Source organism: Salvelinus namaycush, chromosome 16 (assembly GCF_016432855.1).
Source record: "Salvelinus namaycush isolate Seneca chromosome 16, SaNama_1.0, whole genome shotgun sequence".
In the NCBI taxonomy this organism is placed as follows: domain Eukaryota; kingdom Metazoa; phylum Chordata; class Actinopteri; order Salmoniformes; family Salmonidae; genus Salvelinus; species Salvelinus namaycush.
Window position 1 is genome coordinate 35,890,396 of NC_052322.1, and position 15,656 is coordinate 35,906,051.

Below are 15,656 nucleotides of genomic sequence, written 5' to 3' on the forward strand. Positions count from 1 at the left end.
TTGTGGATTTGTATGTATTTCAGGAAATGGCTTCCTCGATTCTAAGCAGCTGATTGGTCGGCCCCATCGCAGATTGGAGCTCTGACCCCTCCCTCTAACGTCAGGGGATACAACTGTCTCTGCAATTACCAACTCCTTCAACAGCTTGATAAAAGCCAGTGTTCCTTCCCCAGGGGAGAGAGCTTCTTTTTATGTCCTGTGTTGATTGTTGTGGCGGTCAGTAAAAGTTGTGGATATTATTTTGTAGCCGCTCCTTCAGCGGTATGTGTATGCCAATAGGACTTAGTTCTGTTTCACTTGTTCCCAGGGGAGGAAGGGGAACGCACCTTGGGAGTGCTTACGCAAGAGGCCTGCGGGCATACATAACCCGTAGTATTTAATATGTCTATGCACACTAGGTAAGACCTGGGTGGACCACCCCCTGTATTTTGGTTAGCACGCCAGGTGGTGCTAAAGGTTAGGTAAGAAGTGGGAAGGCAGGTAAGGTAGGAGAGGGGACTATTTAATTTGTACTTTCTTTGCTTTTTTTCCGTCCAGCCCCTTTTCCCCACACACAAGGAGGAATAAATTCCCTGTAAACCTTATTTTTCTCTGCCTCTGTCGTCCTTCCCCGCACCTATGATTACATACTTTTTCACTCCACGGAGAGTTGAGATGTAGCAGGGTGTTGCGTTCCCTCTTCCAAGAGGCGTATGTAATATGGAGACTGGGGAGACTAGAAGAACCGTTGAAGTGTTTTATAACGTTATATAGGGATCCTGGGTGATGCGATGATATGAAAGGAGAGAGTACTATTCCCGAAAAATATGCTATAGTAGTAGAGCACTAGTGTAAATATTTAAACCCTGTATGAATAGAACACTAGTTTACAGGAGGAATTTGTGAAGAAGAGTATAATGGGTTACTAAAGATTTGTAACAATTGAAGAAAATAATAATATACAACTTGCACAAAAAGTATTCTGAGAATTTCAGGGTGGTCCCTGCCCTGTTAAATAGAACCAATGGTTGTTGAACATGTAGAAACATGTTAACTAAACTTAAGGCTACTCACTAAACTCAAACAGTCTGTAAGGGACATAGTGGGACACAGGTATGAATAATTGAATAAGACGTTTTTGACCATTTCCAGTTATTACTTAATTCTATAGTTTGGGTAACACCAGTGAGTTACGTAAGAAGTTAATGTAATCTTAAACAATCTGTTTCCATTACGTGGAACTGTGTCAAATTGAAGTAGATCCAAGAAAATGATTTTAGTACCGAATATTGAGCTGATAAGCCAGCACCAACTTTCTGAAGGACCTAAAAGATTTGTTAAACAATAGGTTTAATATTTTGACAAGTTGTCACAGGGACAGTCAGTACAGAAAAGGTCAAAATTATAAGATTACAAGAAAGGGCTCTGGGTGCCTGTTCTGCTTGACGGGACACTGTATCATCTGATGTCTGAAATATGGTTCTGTATATGCATAGTTTTATCTAGACTTCCTGCCTAAGATGCCGTAAGCTTGACTAATATTAAAAATTCTTAGGACTGACAGATGTAGCATAGTGAAAACTAAGTTTAAAAAATAAAATAAAAATCTTCCAGAACTGATGAATGTCCACTACCAAGTTTACCAATGATTCTGTATCTCTCCCTTTGAAAGGCTTCATGAGGCAGGTGCCTTAAGAGAGCAGTTAGTGAGACTGTGTACTATACAGTATGAAGGTACCCAGATCCAGCTGTTAAGGGAGCTCCCAAATTATGTAAGGCCTGCCCATTTTGTTTGTTTTTACCACACACGCCAGCAACCACACACAAACCAACCTGTCATGAATATTTGTTAGTGGTGTTAATACTGTGTTTCATTTATTGTGTGGGGTTTATTTTGTTTTTTGTGGGTTTTTCACAGGCTAGAAAGGATGCATCTTAAAACTTCTCTAGGGTATGTGGGACAGTAGCGTCCCACCTCGTCAACAGCCAGTGAAACTGCAGGGCGCCAAATTCAAAACAGAAATCCCATAATTTAAATTCCTCAAACATACAAGTATTTTACACCATTTTAAAGATACACTTGTTGTAAATCCAGCCAAAGTGTCCGATTTCAAAAAGGTTTTACGACGAAAGCACACCAAACGATTATGTTAGGTATGAGCCAAGTCACAGAAAAAGACAGCCATTTTTCCAGCCAAAGAGAGGAGTAACAAAAAGCAGAAATAGAGATAAAATTAATCACAAACCTTTGATGATCTTCATCAGATGACATTCATAGGACTTCATGTTACACAATACATGTATGTTTTGTTCGGTAAAGTTCATATTTATATCCAAAAATCTGAGTTTAGGCGGGACGCCACTTTCTCACTTGGCAAAAAGCCTGAGAAAATGCAGAGCGCCAAATTCAAAACTATAAAAATAACTATAAAAATCAAACTTTCATTAAATCACACATGAAAAAATACCAAATTAAAGCTACACTGGTTGTGAATCCAGCCAACATGTCAGAATTCAAATAGGCTTTTCGGCGAAAGCAAACGATGCTATTATCTGGGGATAGCACCATTGTAAACAAAGAGATAAGCATATTTCAACCCTGCAGGCGCGACACAAAACGCAGAAATAAAAATATAATTAATGCCTTTGACGTGTTTCTGTTGTTGGCACTCCAATATGTCCCATAAACATCACAAATGGTCCTTTTGTTCGATTAATTCCGTCGATATATATCCAAAATGTCCATTTATTTGACGCATTTGATCCAGAAAAACACCAGTTCCAACTTGCTCAAACGTGACTACAGAATATCTCAAAGGTTACCTGTAAACTTTGCCAAAAAATTTCAAACTACTTTTGTAGTACAACTTTAGGTATTTTTTAACGTTAATAATCGATAAAATTGAAGACGAGATGATCTGTGTTCAATACAGGATTAAAACCAACTATAGCTAGCTTTCTGGTCTCGCGCCTCTAACAAACAGGACACCTCGAGTGACTCTCGTTCAAGATGGCCGTACTTCTTCATTACACAAAGGAATAACCTCAACCAATTTCTCAAGACTGTTGACATCCAGTGGAAGCGGTAGGACCTGCAAGCAGGTCCCTTAGAAATCTGGTTTCCCAATGAAAAGAGAGTGACCTAAAAAAAAAAAGAAATCTGAACGGTTTGTCCTCGGGGTTTCGCCTGCGAAATAAGTTCTGTTATACTCACAGACATGATTCAAACAGTTTTAGAAACTTACTACTAATAATATGCATATCTTATCTTCTGGGGATGAGTAGCTGGCAGTTTAATTTGTGCATGCTTTTCATCCAAAATTCCGAATGCTGCCCCCTACCCTAGAGAAGTTAAAGGGTACACACATTACATTTTCTGAAGTATTTATTGTCAGTGTTTTGGTTACACACATGTAAATTCTCTTGATAAGAAATGTACTGAAAAACCAAATGTAAACCTGATACACAATGTTTGAAATGTCACAGAGTCTGAGATACAGGGAAAGAAAAGGGAAAGAAACACTAACTTAATGGGTTGAATAACCTCTGACATCTGTTCTGACTTTCTGGGAGGCCTGACCCTCACTAGAAAGTCTAGAGACATTGGATGAGATTTAAATGTAGTATGTAAACACAGATAATTAGGAAGATGTTTATATTTTCTCAATAGTCCTATGTGTGATTCGTACCATGACTGTTGTGTTTTTTTGGGATGCATGAATCACGATATATGTTGTTTTTGTCTTGTTTCAATAGAAATCTAACCAGATTGGGTCTGCTGGATGTTCGTGATTTCTGCCTAAGGATTAGCCCTCTAACTCCTTGACCGTGTAACTGCAATGAGATCGCCAAGATGATAGGGGAGTATAAGCCAATTTGCAAAAATGGTTTCAACTGTGTGTTGTTCTCTTTAACATTTGTCTTAGACATTTGTATTAAGAATATTGTTAGAAGTAATAATTTGTCATACAGTAAATAGTTTGTCTGGATTTCCTGAATCAGAAATGCCCTAACTAAACTGTTCTGGTCTGTCCTCTCTCAATGTTATGGCGAAGGTGACCACAGATGGTATCTCGATGCACGGAAGGAATAATTCAACCAAGAACAGTGAGCCTCACCACCTCTAACCATCTGAAGTAATAGCAACAATGGCGTTCACTGTGGTCCTTCACCTCTTCTTCCTGAGTCCAAGCCAGCAACCTGTAACACAGCATCCAGTTGAAGCTATCAACTGAGCTTTCTCTCATGCCTTTTCTCTCAGGAGTGCGACATGAGTCCCCGTGGAGTGAGCATGGAGAGAGAACCTGTCCAAACTTCTCTCATGCTGCTGGTGTACTTGGTAGGAAAATAGACAAGACATAATGGACCGTAAAGGACAGTGGCGGCTCAGGTGGGTGATTTGTCTGCGTGGGAAAATCAGATTATTATCAAGGGCCATCCACTTTGAACATGTGCCATTGGGAGGACAAACTGAAATACTATCTAAAGAAGAAAATGAAGAAACGCCAGAAGAATGAGTGCCGGGGGAGGGGTCAACCGTGCTCGTAATTGATTTAGGCTTGTCCAAAATTGTTCATTTGGAGTATCAGGCTAATTGTGGAGGTCTGCAAACTGCGAAATGTATAGTAATTTAGACAAAAAATGCATTGAGATACCGATCTGTCATTAACATACGACTCGCGTCAAAAGCTCCAGCTGAAATGTCATTGCCAAAATCCATAAATGAAATCGTGTAATGAAGCATACAGTGCATTCGGAAAGTAATCAGACACCTTCACTTTTCCCCATTTTGTTACGTTACAGCCTTATTCTAAAAAAATAAAATAATAAATCCTCAAACTTTACACAATACCACATAATGACAAAGCAAAAACAGGTTTATAGACATTTTTGCAAATTTATATAAAAAAGATACCTTATTTAAATAACTATTCAGACCCCTTGATATGAGACTCAAAATATTGCTCAGGTGCATTGTTTCCATTGATCATCCTTGAGATGTTTCTACAACTTGATTGGAGTTCACCTGTGGTAAATTAAATTGATTGGACATGATTTGGAAAGGCACACACCTGTCTATATAAGGTACCACAGTTGACAGTGCATGTCAGAGCAAAAACCAAGACATGAGGTCGAAGGAATTGTCTGATGCGCTCCAAGACAGGATTGTGTCGAGGCACAGATCTGGGGAAGGTACCAAAAAAATTCTGCAGTATTGAAGGTCCCCAAGAACACAGTGGCCTCCATCATTCTTAAATGGAAGACGTTTTGAACCCACAAGACTCTTCCTAGAGCTGGCTGCTCGGCCAAACTGAGTAATCGGGGAAGAAGGGCCTCGGTCAGGAAGGTGACCAAGAACCCCATGGCCACTCTGACAGAGCTCCAGAGTTCATCTGTGGAGATGGGAGAACATTCCAGAAGGACAACCATCTCTGCAGCACTCCACCAATCAGGCCTTTGGTAGAGTGGCCAGATAGAAGACCACTCCTCAGTAAAAGGCACGACAGCCCGCTTGGAGTTTGCCAAAAGGCACCTCAAGACTCAGACAATGAGAAATAAGATTATCTGGCCTGGTGAAACCAAGAATGAACTCTGGTCTAAATGCGAAGCGTCACGTCTGGAGGAAACCTGGCACCATCCCTACGGTGAAACATGGTGGTGGCAGCATCATGCTGTGTTATATTTGTCAGAGGCAGGGACTGGGAGACTAGTCAGGATCAAGGGAAAGATGAACGGAGCAAAGTACAGAGAGATCCTTGATGAAAACCTGCTCCAGAGCACTCAGGACCTCGGAAGATGAACCTTCATCCCAGTCTAACAGGACAATGACCCTATGTACACAGCCAAGATGAAGCAGGAGTGGCTTCGGGACAAGTCTCTGAACGTCCTTGAGTGGCCCAGCCAGAGCCCGGACTTGAACCCAATCAAACATCTCTGAAGAGACCTGAAAATAGCTGTGCAGCAACACTCCCCATCCAACCTGACAGCTTGAGAGGATCTGCAGAGAATAATGGGAGAAACTCCCCAAATACAGGTGTGCCAAGCTTGTAGCATCATACCCAAGAGGACTCGAGGCTGTAATCGCTGCTTTAACAAAGTACTAAGTAAAGGGTCTGGGCACTTATGTAAATGTGATATATAAAAATAAATATTTTGCAAAAATAAATAACCAGTTTTGCGTTGTCATTATGGACAAATGTTTGTGCTTTTCTAATAACCAATTTGGCTGGGTTCATGCAAGTGACTGATTGATCGTGCTGGGAGGGAATCCTCACTATCAGTATAGGCAAATTGGCAGTACGCCCGGAACATTGTTTTGAGGAGGGAAAGGGATATCTGTTTCAAGGTCTAAGCTTGGAGAGAAGAAGCCTCATGAGGTATTGGTCGGTCACATATATGAACCAAAAGTTAATGATAAATAATGTAATTCATGCAAATTTAACTTGTCTGTGTAAGCAGTATATAAGAACTAACAGGACTGCCCTGATGGAGCTCCTGACTGACGTGTACTATGGTGCATTGAGTTTGTTGGAACCTCTCCAGCTTGCTGTTAATAATGATTCATTTAAGATTGACTGCAGGTGTCCCTGGTGGTAATTTCCACGACAGCAGCAATACTAATAATGATTTACCTAGTGTCGTTCATGAGCTGTCACTATAAGGATATATATTGTGACTGTTAACTTAGTGATCCCTTCGCGCACCTATCCCGTTAACGGGATTGATTTGACAACACCCAGTGAAATAGCAGCGCACCAAATTCAAAAACAGAAATACTCATAATAATAATTAATAAATCATGCAAGTGTTATACATGGGTTTAAAGATGAACTTCTTGTTAATCCAGCCACAGTGTCAGATATCAAAAAGGCTTTACGGCGAAAGCAAACCATGCTATTATCTGAGGACAGCACCCCAGCAAACATACACATGAAAATCATAATTCAACCCGCCAGGCACAACACAAAAGTCAGAAATAACATATAATGCATGCCTTACCTTTGAAGATCTTCTGTTGGCACTCCAATATGTCCATTAAACATCACAAATGGTCCTTTTGTTCGATAATTTCTGTCGTTATATATCCAAAATGTTCATTTATTTGGCGCGTATGATTCAGAAAATACACCGGTTCCAACTTGCGCAACATGACTACACATTATCTAATTAGTTACCTGTAAACTTGATCCAAACATTTCAAACAACTTTCCTAATCCAACTTTAGGTATTTTTAAACGTAAATAATCAATCAAATTTAAGACTGAATAAACTGTGTTCAATACCGGAGGAAAACAAAGTGGAGCGAGCTTTTAGGTCACATACCTCAACCACAACAGTACACTTCACTCGACCCTCGTTCTGAACAGGGCTACTTCTTCATTTCAAAACATCAACCAATTTCTAAAGACTGTTGACATCCAGTAGAAGCGATAGGAACTGCAAGCAACTGCCTTAGAATTCTAGATTCCCATTGACTTCAAAATGTTTTTGTCCTGGATGGTTTGTCATCGGGGTTTCGCCTGCCAAATAAGTTCTGTTATACTCACAGACATCATTCAAACAGTTTTAGAAACTTCAGAGTGTTTTCTATCCAGGTCTACTAATAATATGCATGTCCTAGCTTCAGGGCCTGAGTAGCAGGCAGTTTACTTTGGGCACACTTTTCATCCGGACGTGAAAATAGTGCCCCCTAGCCTTAAGAAGTTTTAAAGGGGCAATCAGCAGTTGCTACATCCATTTTTGGAGATATAAATTCATATCTACCCATTGATTCTTGAAGAATATAACTTATTTCAACTGTCTTACCCCATCAGAAACCAATATAAGCTCGTTTTACTCCAATGTTTGTAAACAAAGTAAATGTAAACAAACACTATATAGCCTCAACATGGTTGAAATTATAATTTTGATATCATAGATGGACAGTCCTTTTATGATGCCAAAATGCATCATACTGGCTATATTTATGTATTTTGAAAGTTATATCTTAACGTTTATTGCTGACTTGCAAAATATATTGGTACTATATCAACAATGGGCTAGGCTAATGAAACTAATAGAAAATAGTTTTTTGTGGAGTTTTCCTTCAAGATACTTGGACGCTTCTGCTTATTGTCACTTGCTCAGCTGTGTAGGCATACTGTTGCAAGCTAAGTTTAGGAGTTAGGTTAAAGTGTTAGGGGAGAGATTAGCTAAAAGAGTTAAGGTTAAGGGGAAGGGTTAGCTAACATGCTAAGTAGTTGCAACCTTTGGCTTTCTAGATGTTCTTGTTATACCCTGTCATGACGTTGGCCTGTTGGGGAGGTTTATGACCCCCATAAATACCTTTCCCCTTCTTCCTCTCCCTACTCTACCGATGTGACTATTGAAAATCCCTTTGTTAACTTAGAGTCTGGTAACATCAAAAGGTGGGAAACTGAACCATATTTCGGTAATCCAACCAGTTGAAAATATGCGTTGGTACTTAATTAATATGGTGTCAGATCAGTTGGTGTCTGAGACATTATTACTGATAGGACGACAAACTGTATCTTGGAAAGTCGACACATTCTAGTTCAGATTCACATGTTATTGTTGTGCAATTTAAATGTTTAAATGTAATTTTAGCTTCTAAAGGAGAGAATTGGTTGTCAGAGTAAACTCTGCTCACTCAGAGAACCCGCCCAAGTGAACAGACTTTGGTTGTAAACTATGAAACACGCCCTTCTTTCACCACTGTATAAACCCGTTGACAAAAATTAAACTTCCTGTTCCAAGGACGTGAGGACTTGCGGTCCCCACGTTGAAAGGACAAAGACCACCTACAGAACTAAGCCAACCTCAGCAAGAACCTAACAAAATTAGCATTGAATGTCAATGTGAAGGTGACGATAGACACGCCGAAAGGATGAATTTCGACTATACCAGCCAGAATATAGCACGAGCTTAAAAGTATGGCAACTTGGTATGAACTTTGAACTCTTATTCACTCCAGAAGTGATACCCTCTCCGCACGCTAAACGTGGGCTAGGAGAGGACGGACAGAGTATCCATTCTACCACAAGACGACGGTACTACCAAGTAGCCATTCTATTCTTCAAGGACAACCCGGCCTTCCATCTACGACCAAACGATCGAAGTGCAGCTCAGAGTAAATATTTATTGCATTTTCCTTTTCCAAATGGGCGGTTATTTAGAAATGCATAAAATACTGTATTTACGATAGCATAGCTGCCTACGGCCCGATAGAGACACAAAACCCTTTTTGTTCCTCAGTCTTCCTGCTCTTTCATTCAAACCCAACCCCCTTTATTTGTGTAACCAGCCGTCATATATGTTCCGTCCGCTAGGGACGTTTTCCTTCATGACATAATTTGTAATCAATGTATGATCCATTCTGTGTAGTTGTAATTCTGTGTGATTATTTAGGTATTTAGTAAATAAATAAATTAAACCAAATTTTGTATTGCTGATTCAACTTGTTAGCCAGGGCTCATGAAGATAACCAAGAATTTACAACTTTCTGTCACGATCGTTGGTTGAATTAATAGACCAAGGCGCAGCGTACTTAGAGTTCCACATGTTTAATAAATATGAATCTCAACAAAAACAATACAGAAGAAACCGAAACGTGACGTTCTGGGCTGCTCACAGGCAGCTACACAAAAACAAGATCCCACAAACTACAGGTGGGAAAAGGCTGCCTAAATATGATCCCCAATCAGAGACAACGATAGACAGCTGCCTCTGATTGGGAACCATATCAGGCCAACAAAGAAATAGAAAACATAGATTGCCCACCCTAGTCACACCCTGACCTAACCAAATAGAGAATTAAAAGGATCTCTAAGGTCAGGGCGTGACACTTTCAGATGAGACTAAATAGGGTGACGATTAAATATTGACTGCTATTGAGGTAAAAGATTACCAGGTCTTTAAGAGTTTATTCGGAAGATAACAGCTCTATAAACATTATTTCATGGTGCCCCAAATTTCTAGTTAATTATTTACCTGATTAGCTTAATCAGGTAATATTAATTACAGAGAAATGATTTTATAGAATAGCATGTCATATCACTTAATCCGGCATAGCCAAAGACACGACAACCCCTACTCATCCACACCGACCAGCCACCCTGCTTTAGTGTTTTTTAAGTAACCATATGTCGTATGTAACCATATCAACATAAAATAGCATACTATTTTGAGTGTCCTATATTTACATTTACTACGTTACGTCTAGTCTACGAGACCAGGCTGTTAATTTTCGCATGGTGGGCAGTTGTCATGTATGAGTTATGACACTAGGAGGCTATATAAACCCTTTCACATTTTTTGCACATCCCTCTCTAAGGTGTTGAGGTTGGTGATTATAGATCTTTCTCTGGGAAATGAGGAAGGCAACCTTTCTATGTCAGCATACCCCTGAGATACAGATTAGGGATGTGAGGAAGATAACCTGTCTGTGCCAGTGTACCCCAGAGAGACAGAGGCTCATTATGCTTCAAAAATAGTCTGGGTTTATCAGAGGTTCTAAAACTCCATCAATTATATTAATTTGATATATAACATATTTATATCATAGATAAGTAACAAGGTATTTTGAGAAGATGAAATATTCTGACATTTGGCTAAATACTGTTTTAGTAGTGCCATCTAAATAGAGACAATGAGCCAAGTCACCAGGTGTGCATTATTTGTGCCACATTTTAACCTGGATGCTTTAATATTTTGAAGGTAGTGCAGAAGCTTGATATCAGCGCAGATTTATTGGCTTTGTATTGCACTACAAGCTTCTTTTTAACTTGTGCACTGACCTGTGTTTTCAGTGTTATTATATTTCATACCTTTTTGAAAGCTTGCAAGGATGAATTGTTCTCAGACAAAAATACATTTGTTGGTCTGGTAGACAACTGCTTTAACCAAATATGCTCTTTCAGGTACACTGCACACAAAGGCCAGTTATTTGCATCCTCTGAGGGATGCACAGTCTCCATTGGAAAACCAACCCACCTGAACAGGTGGTATCAGATACGCTCAATAATTGCTGAAATAGAGGAAATTCTACCCTGCCTGCACCTGGTGTCTCCCCTGTGTACACCTTATGACAAAAATAGATATTACACTCAGGACGAAGGAAAACGATTTAAATATTTTAAAAACTATATATTTAGGATATTCATCCATTATTGTGTTATGTGGTTATAATACATTGTAAGACTTGTCATAAGCCTGTATAACCCCTCATCTCATACATCAAGCTATCTTGATGGTGGTTGATAGTCTTTGGTAAGGGGGTAAGTAGTTGGATGTCTTGTTGGTAGTTGAATATCTTTGGTAAGAGCGTGACGTCACGTGAACCAATGAAAACGCTTAAATATATGACGTCTGTAACGCCATTTTGTCTTATGCAGCATCGTGATAAAGACAGTGGTAAAGGACAAAGTCGCCATGCATGGTATGCAATAAAGTAAGTAACATAAGAGATCATTAACGGCATTTTACTTAGTCGGTATGCTACCTTGCTTGCTACTTAGGTCATTGAAAATACTGTGAGTGTTAAAACACGGGGAACAGAAGAGATAATGTTTCAGAGGAAGAGTCAAAATATCAAGTACTTCCTGAGTCTTGTGCCAGGGAAACGTCGCTTTGGAGTGTACAGATTTCTGCCCGTCTTCTTCTGTATTGGAGGTGTGATGGAATGGGTCATGATCAACGTGAGGATAGGAAGGGAGACATTCTGTAAGTATTCAAACCTCTGGCTGACTTTATCTGCACTGTCAAACTAGCGAACACGATTGAAGCATCACTGTATGTGGATGTACGTACAGTAGTACTGCTGCTTTGCCAAGATCCCAGACTTCTACTGTTGTAACACGGGTGGTTAACGTTAGTGCAGTGGCCCTGTACGTTTCTGTTTTAACCCACATTCAGGTTGTTCACTATAGTGGTGTCAACAGTGGGATAGTCCTTGATATGTCAGGTCTTTTAATGGAGATACATTGTGTGTGGATGCATAGAAGGGAGTGTGCCTGTGGCCTCCCAATGTGAGTACTACCTCTGCCACAAGATCCCAGGCTTTTATGGTGTTTGTCCTGTAACCAAAGGGTCACTCATTCAAACCCTGCTCCAGTTTTTCCTCTGAAATCGACACTGTAGTATAAATTGGATTCAGACAACTTGGGCTACTGCTGAGGTTACAGTCAATACAAGTCTGTTGGTCCTCTTCAACAAACTAAGATTGTGCAATTAAGTCAATGGTTGAGCTACTGTAAACAGTTTAATATTTATTTATTTATTATAGATTCAGTTAACCCATCCCCTGTTTCATTCATCTCCATTTCTCCCTCAGATGATGTCTACAGAAGAAAGAAGTCAGAGAGGGAATACCAGCAGAAGATCGAGGATGGATTGATTGTACTTACTAAACCAGTAGCCAAGTGAATTACTGAACCAGTAGCCACTATAATGGAAGTAGAACACTTGAGATGTGATCGGGACACAAACACTGGTGTTTGCAATGCAATGGACTTGAGGCAAAAATTTCTGGATGGTTCAAAAGACTGATATTTAATGTATGGGAAAAAATGTTTATTTATGTACTCTTTGTGATACTGAGCTTGGTTGAAACATTTTTCAGAGCCAAATGTGACAATGTGGTATTTGTCTAATAAAAGTTACATTACTCAGTGGAGGCATCGCAGTGTCGTTTGAATCATTTTATATTGTTTTTATTCTGATAAATGAATATAAACATTTACGGCAAATTACATGTTATACCCATTTAAAATATAGGTAAACGGTTTCAAATGTTAGCAAATTGTAGTTAGACTTTATGTACATTTATTAGCAATTATTACTTGAAAAGTAGATGAATGCAACTGATGCGATTTCCAGATGTGCTATTGGAAATATAAAACATTGATAAAAAATGGTCAAAAGAGTATTGTGCATATAGTTATGTTGTGTAAGAGAACTCCTGCCCTACTTAAGAGGGCACCAATTTAGCCAATCATGGTTGGTAAGATTGACCTAAGAGACATTCAATTGTAACTTACAAAACAAACACATTTCTCATATTACATAGCTCTGCTGTATATTGTAACATACCAGTACACACTTCTCATATTACATGCCACTGCTGTGCTATGGTCTATTGACTTGTGTATTACATTAGTTGGCCCTTTTCACAAGGGAACCCCTCACTGTAGTATTGTGGTCCTCCCTAGACTATCCCACTGGTTCAGTGGTACGGTCCAATGGGCAGAGCCCTGAGGCAAACAAAACTGTTGGGATGCTTGGCCAGCATCAGAGGGTTGCCATCCAGTCTCACCTCCTCCATGTTGGCTCTGATGTACTGAGTGTTGTTGCCTTGGCAGAAGGTCTCATCTGATAGCGTGGTGATCTTATTGTTCTGCAGGCGGAGTAGATTAGAAGACAGATGTTGGTTGGTAAACTTTTATTGTTTCGTTTTTTTACAATTATGCATTTGCCTGCACCTGCATTTATACTCTAAAATGTGTTGTTAGGTGAAAGATACATATTTGTCTAAATGTTATTGATGTGGGAAGCAAAGTTGTAAACAGACATATAGGTGCACAATGTGGAGACTCTCTGGAAGTTGTGGTATCGCCTCCAGCTCGTTATTGCCAAGGTAGAGGTACGCCATCTTGGTGAGTTTCTGAGAAAAGAGATTTGATGTTTTGTTTACATACTACAGTGTATTTCAGGTAAGATTCATGTTTGGCATAGAATTTGTTGTTGAAATTCTATTGACATTCAATGCAACCATTACTCAGACTGTAAAATGTTACTGTATGTAAAAAAATATATATAGTGTTTGCTCCAGAATCTTGGACTGACTTCCTGGCTTACCTTAAAAGCGGTTGACTTTATACCCTTGGTTTTAAGCTGGTTGTAATTGGCATTGAAGGATATGAGTTTGGCAGGTAACATGGGTAGTTTGGCCAGCTTGTTCTCTGAGAGATTGAGCTCTTCAAGGAGGGCAAGCTTTGAGAAAGCGCCGTCTTCTATCTCAGAGATGAGGTTCCCAGTCAGATCGATTCTTCTCAAAGTTGCTATAAAATGTTAAAGACCATAAACTTTAGAGAAGGTTCACTAAAAAAGTTTGAGTGATAAGTGAATAACATATTAATGTTTTCTTTTAAAGTCCACAGTGTTGCAAAGCTACTCTAATCACTAACCAATGTCTGCAAAGTCTTTGTTGGTGATTTTTGTGATTTTGTTGTAGCGTGCGTAGAGATAGGCAGTTTCCTTGGGCAGGGATGGAACTGCTGTCATCTCAGGGGAGACCTCCTCACAGTATACTGACCCAGTCAGACACACACACAGTAGGCACGTGGGCAGCTCTGAAATCCATAGTCATGTCCTTTAAATGCATTCTCCTTCAGCAATGACTTCCAAGTTTTCCTATCGATCAGCCAAGTAATCCCTCCCTGTATTCATCTCTCTTCATTCTTTATAGAAACCTAACATAAACGTGTGCCATAGTAGTCAACAGGGCACTACATGTAACATTCCTGCTGTAATGAGTGGTTGTTTAATGCATTCACAAAGGGGAAAACAGCTCATTAGACCTAGCATATGGCCTTAATAAATAAGTGATTGTGAACGCCTTTTCTCCAGTGTGTCTCGAGATAATAAACTCACCACCCTCATCTTTCGGAGCTGCTGCTGGGCTTGTATCTGAGTCTCCAGCGGTGTCATAGTCTGGGATGGTCACAACCTCTTTCTGTGGAATTGTTTAGAAGAAATGTCTCCAGATCACCTCACAAGAGAAGACATAAGCTGGCTATTTTATTTCACACCAACTGAGTTTTACTAACGGTCTGATTATCTGCTAAGCAAGTATTTATAATCTCAGACACCAATGTATAGTCTTCACAGACTAATAATGTATGTTGAGTCATCATTTAGGCAGGGATAGGGTTTGGCACCTGGTGTGTGGGACTTTTACAACTCTCATATGCAAACTTTAAGCTTTATAGTTGTATTATAGATTCTGCTAAGTTTTTAGAGATATGGATCCTGCCTCAAAAATACATTCTCATAAACTCTAAACAAAATCAAATAATCATGAATTTTCCCAAAAACATTTACAAAAGATATGCACTTCCAAAAATTACCTTAGGTTTCCTTGCTTCCATGTATCCATTTCTTGCTGCAGAAGAGAGCATCCACGGTACCAGAATAATGGTGAAAAACAAAGTCCTCAGGTCTATCATTGTGTCTAACAGCTGGGATAGGAGCAGAACAATACTGAGGACAGAGGGGTAGGGCTGTGAGTACTGGGCTGAGATCTGAGTGAGCAGGAGGAGAATTTTCCATCCAGTTTTAAAGAAAAGCTGCTAGTGAAGTATTAAGTAAGACTAGGAAACAAACCTTAACCCAATATTTGCTGTCAAAGTAGCCTTCTCATCTCGTCAGTTTTGACAGCTTTTGGAAATTGGCATGTTTTAGAAAATTGTGAAATCTGACAGTAGGCCTTGGATGCATGTCATTTCAGGTTAAACCACACCGGTTCATAACATTTGAAAATAAAACATTCAACTCTAATGGTTTTAAGCCAAACATATCTTTATTTATTTTTCTTGTAACAAACCGTTATGTTATGGATGTTATGGTTTCTCTATCAACAATGGTCTCGTGTTGCGCAGTATCATGGTTGTGTTCAGTAG

At 39.5% G+C, this 15,656-nt stretch overlaps 2 protein-coding genes across 2 annotated transcripts; one reads left to right on the forward strand and one right to left on the reverse strand.

Annotated features, from left to right (window-relative positions):
- Positions 1 to 11,372: 11,372 nt before the first annotated feature.
- LOC120061387 (small integral membrane protein 4) lies at positions 11,373 to 12,656 on the forward strand. The gene is made up of 2 exons (XM_039011164.1): positions 11,373 to 11,700; positions 12,311 to 12,656. Exons 1-2 carry the CDS (start codon positions 11,544 to 11,546, stop codon positions 12,400 to 12,402), a joined length of 249 nt encoding a protein of 82 aa, XP_038867092.1. The 5' UTR covers positions 11,373 to 11,543; the 3' UTR covers positions 12,403 to 12,656.
- On the reverse strand, positions 12,535 to 15,308 carry ognb (osteoglycin, paralog b). Its single transcript, XM_039011155.1, has 6 exons — positions 15,105 to 15,308; positions 14,629 to 14,710; positions 14,163 to 14,327; positions 13,834 to 14,036; positions 13,547 to 13,639; positions 12,535 to 13,372 (listed from the first exon to the last, which is right to left on the reverse strand). Exons 1-6 carry the CDS (start codon positions 15,201 to 15,203, stop codon positions 13,202 to 13,204), a joined length of 813 nt encoding a protein of 270 aa, XP_038867083.1. The 5' UTR covers positions 15,204 to 15,308; the 3' UTR covers positions 12,535 to 13,201.
- Between the last annotated feature and the right edge of the window lie 348 nt (positions 15,309 to 15,656).

Bases quoted from the DNA above. Each gene is read 5' to 3' on its own strand.
- LOC120061387 (XM_039011164.1), top strand. From the start codon at position 11,544: ATGTTTCAGAGGAAGAGTCAAAATATCAAGTACTTCCTGAGTCTTGTG. The intron at 11,701-12,310 runs GTAAGTATTCAA...TTTCTCCCTCAG, and splicing joins GATAGGAAGGGAGACATTCT to ATGATGTCTACAGAAGAAAG.
- ognb (XM_039011155.1), bottom strand. From the start codon at position 15,203: ATGATAGACCTGAGGACTTTGTTTTTCACCATTATTCTGGTACCGTGG. The intron at 14,037-14,162 runs GTTAGTGATTAG...AACATTTTATAG, and splicing joins CAAAGACTTTGCAGACATTG to CAACTTTGAGAAGAATCGAT. The intron at 13,373-13,546 runs GTCTGTTTACAA...CTCCGCCTGCAG, and splicing joins TCCACATTGTGCACCTATAT to AACAATAAGATCACCACGCT.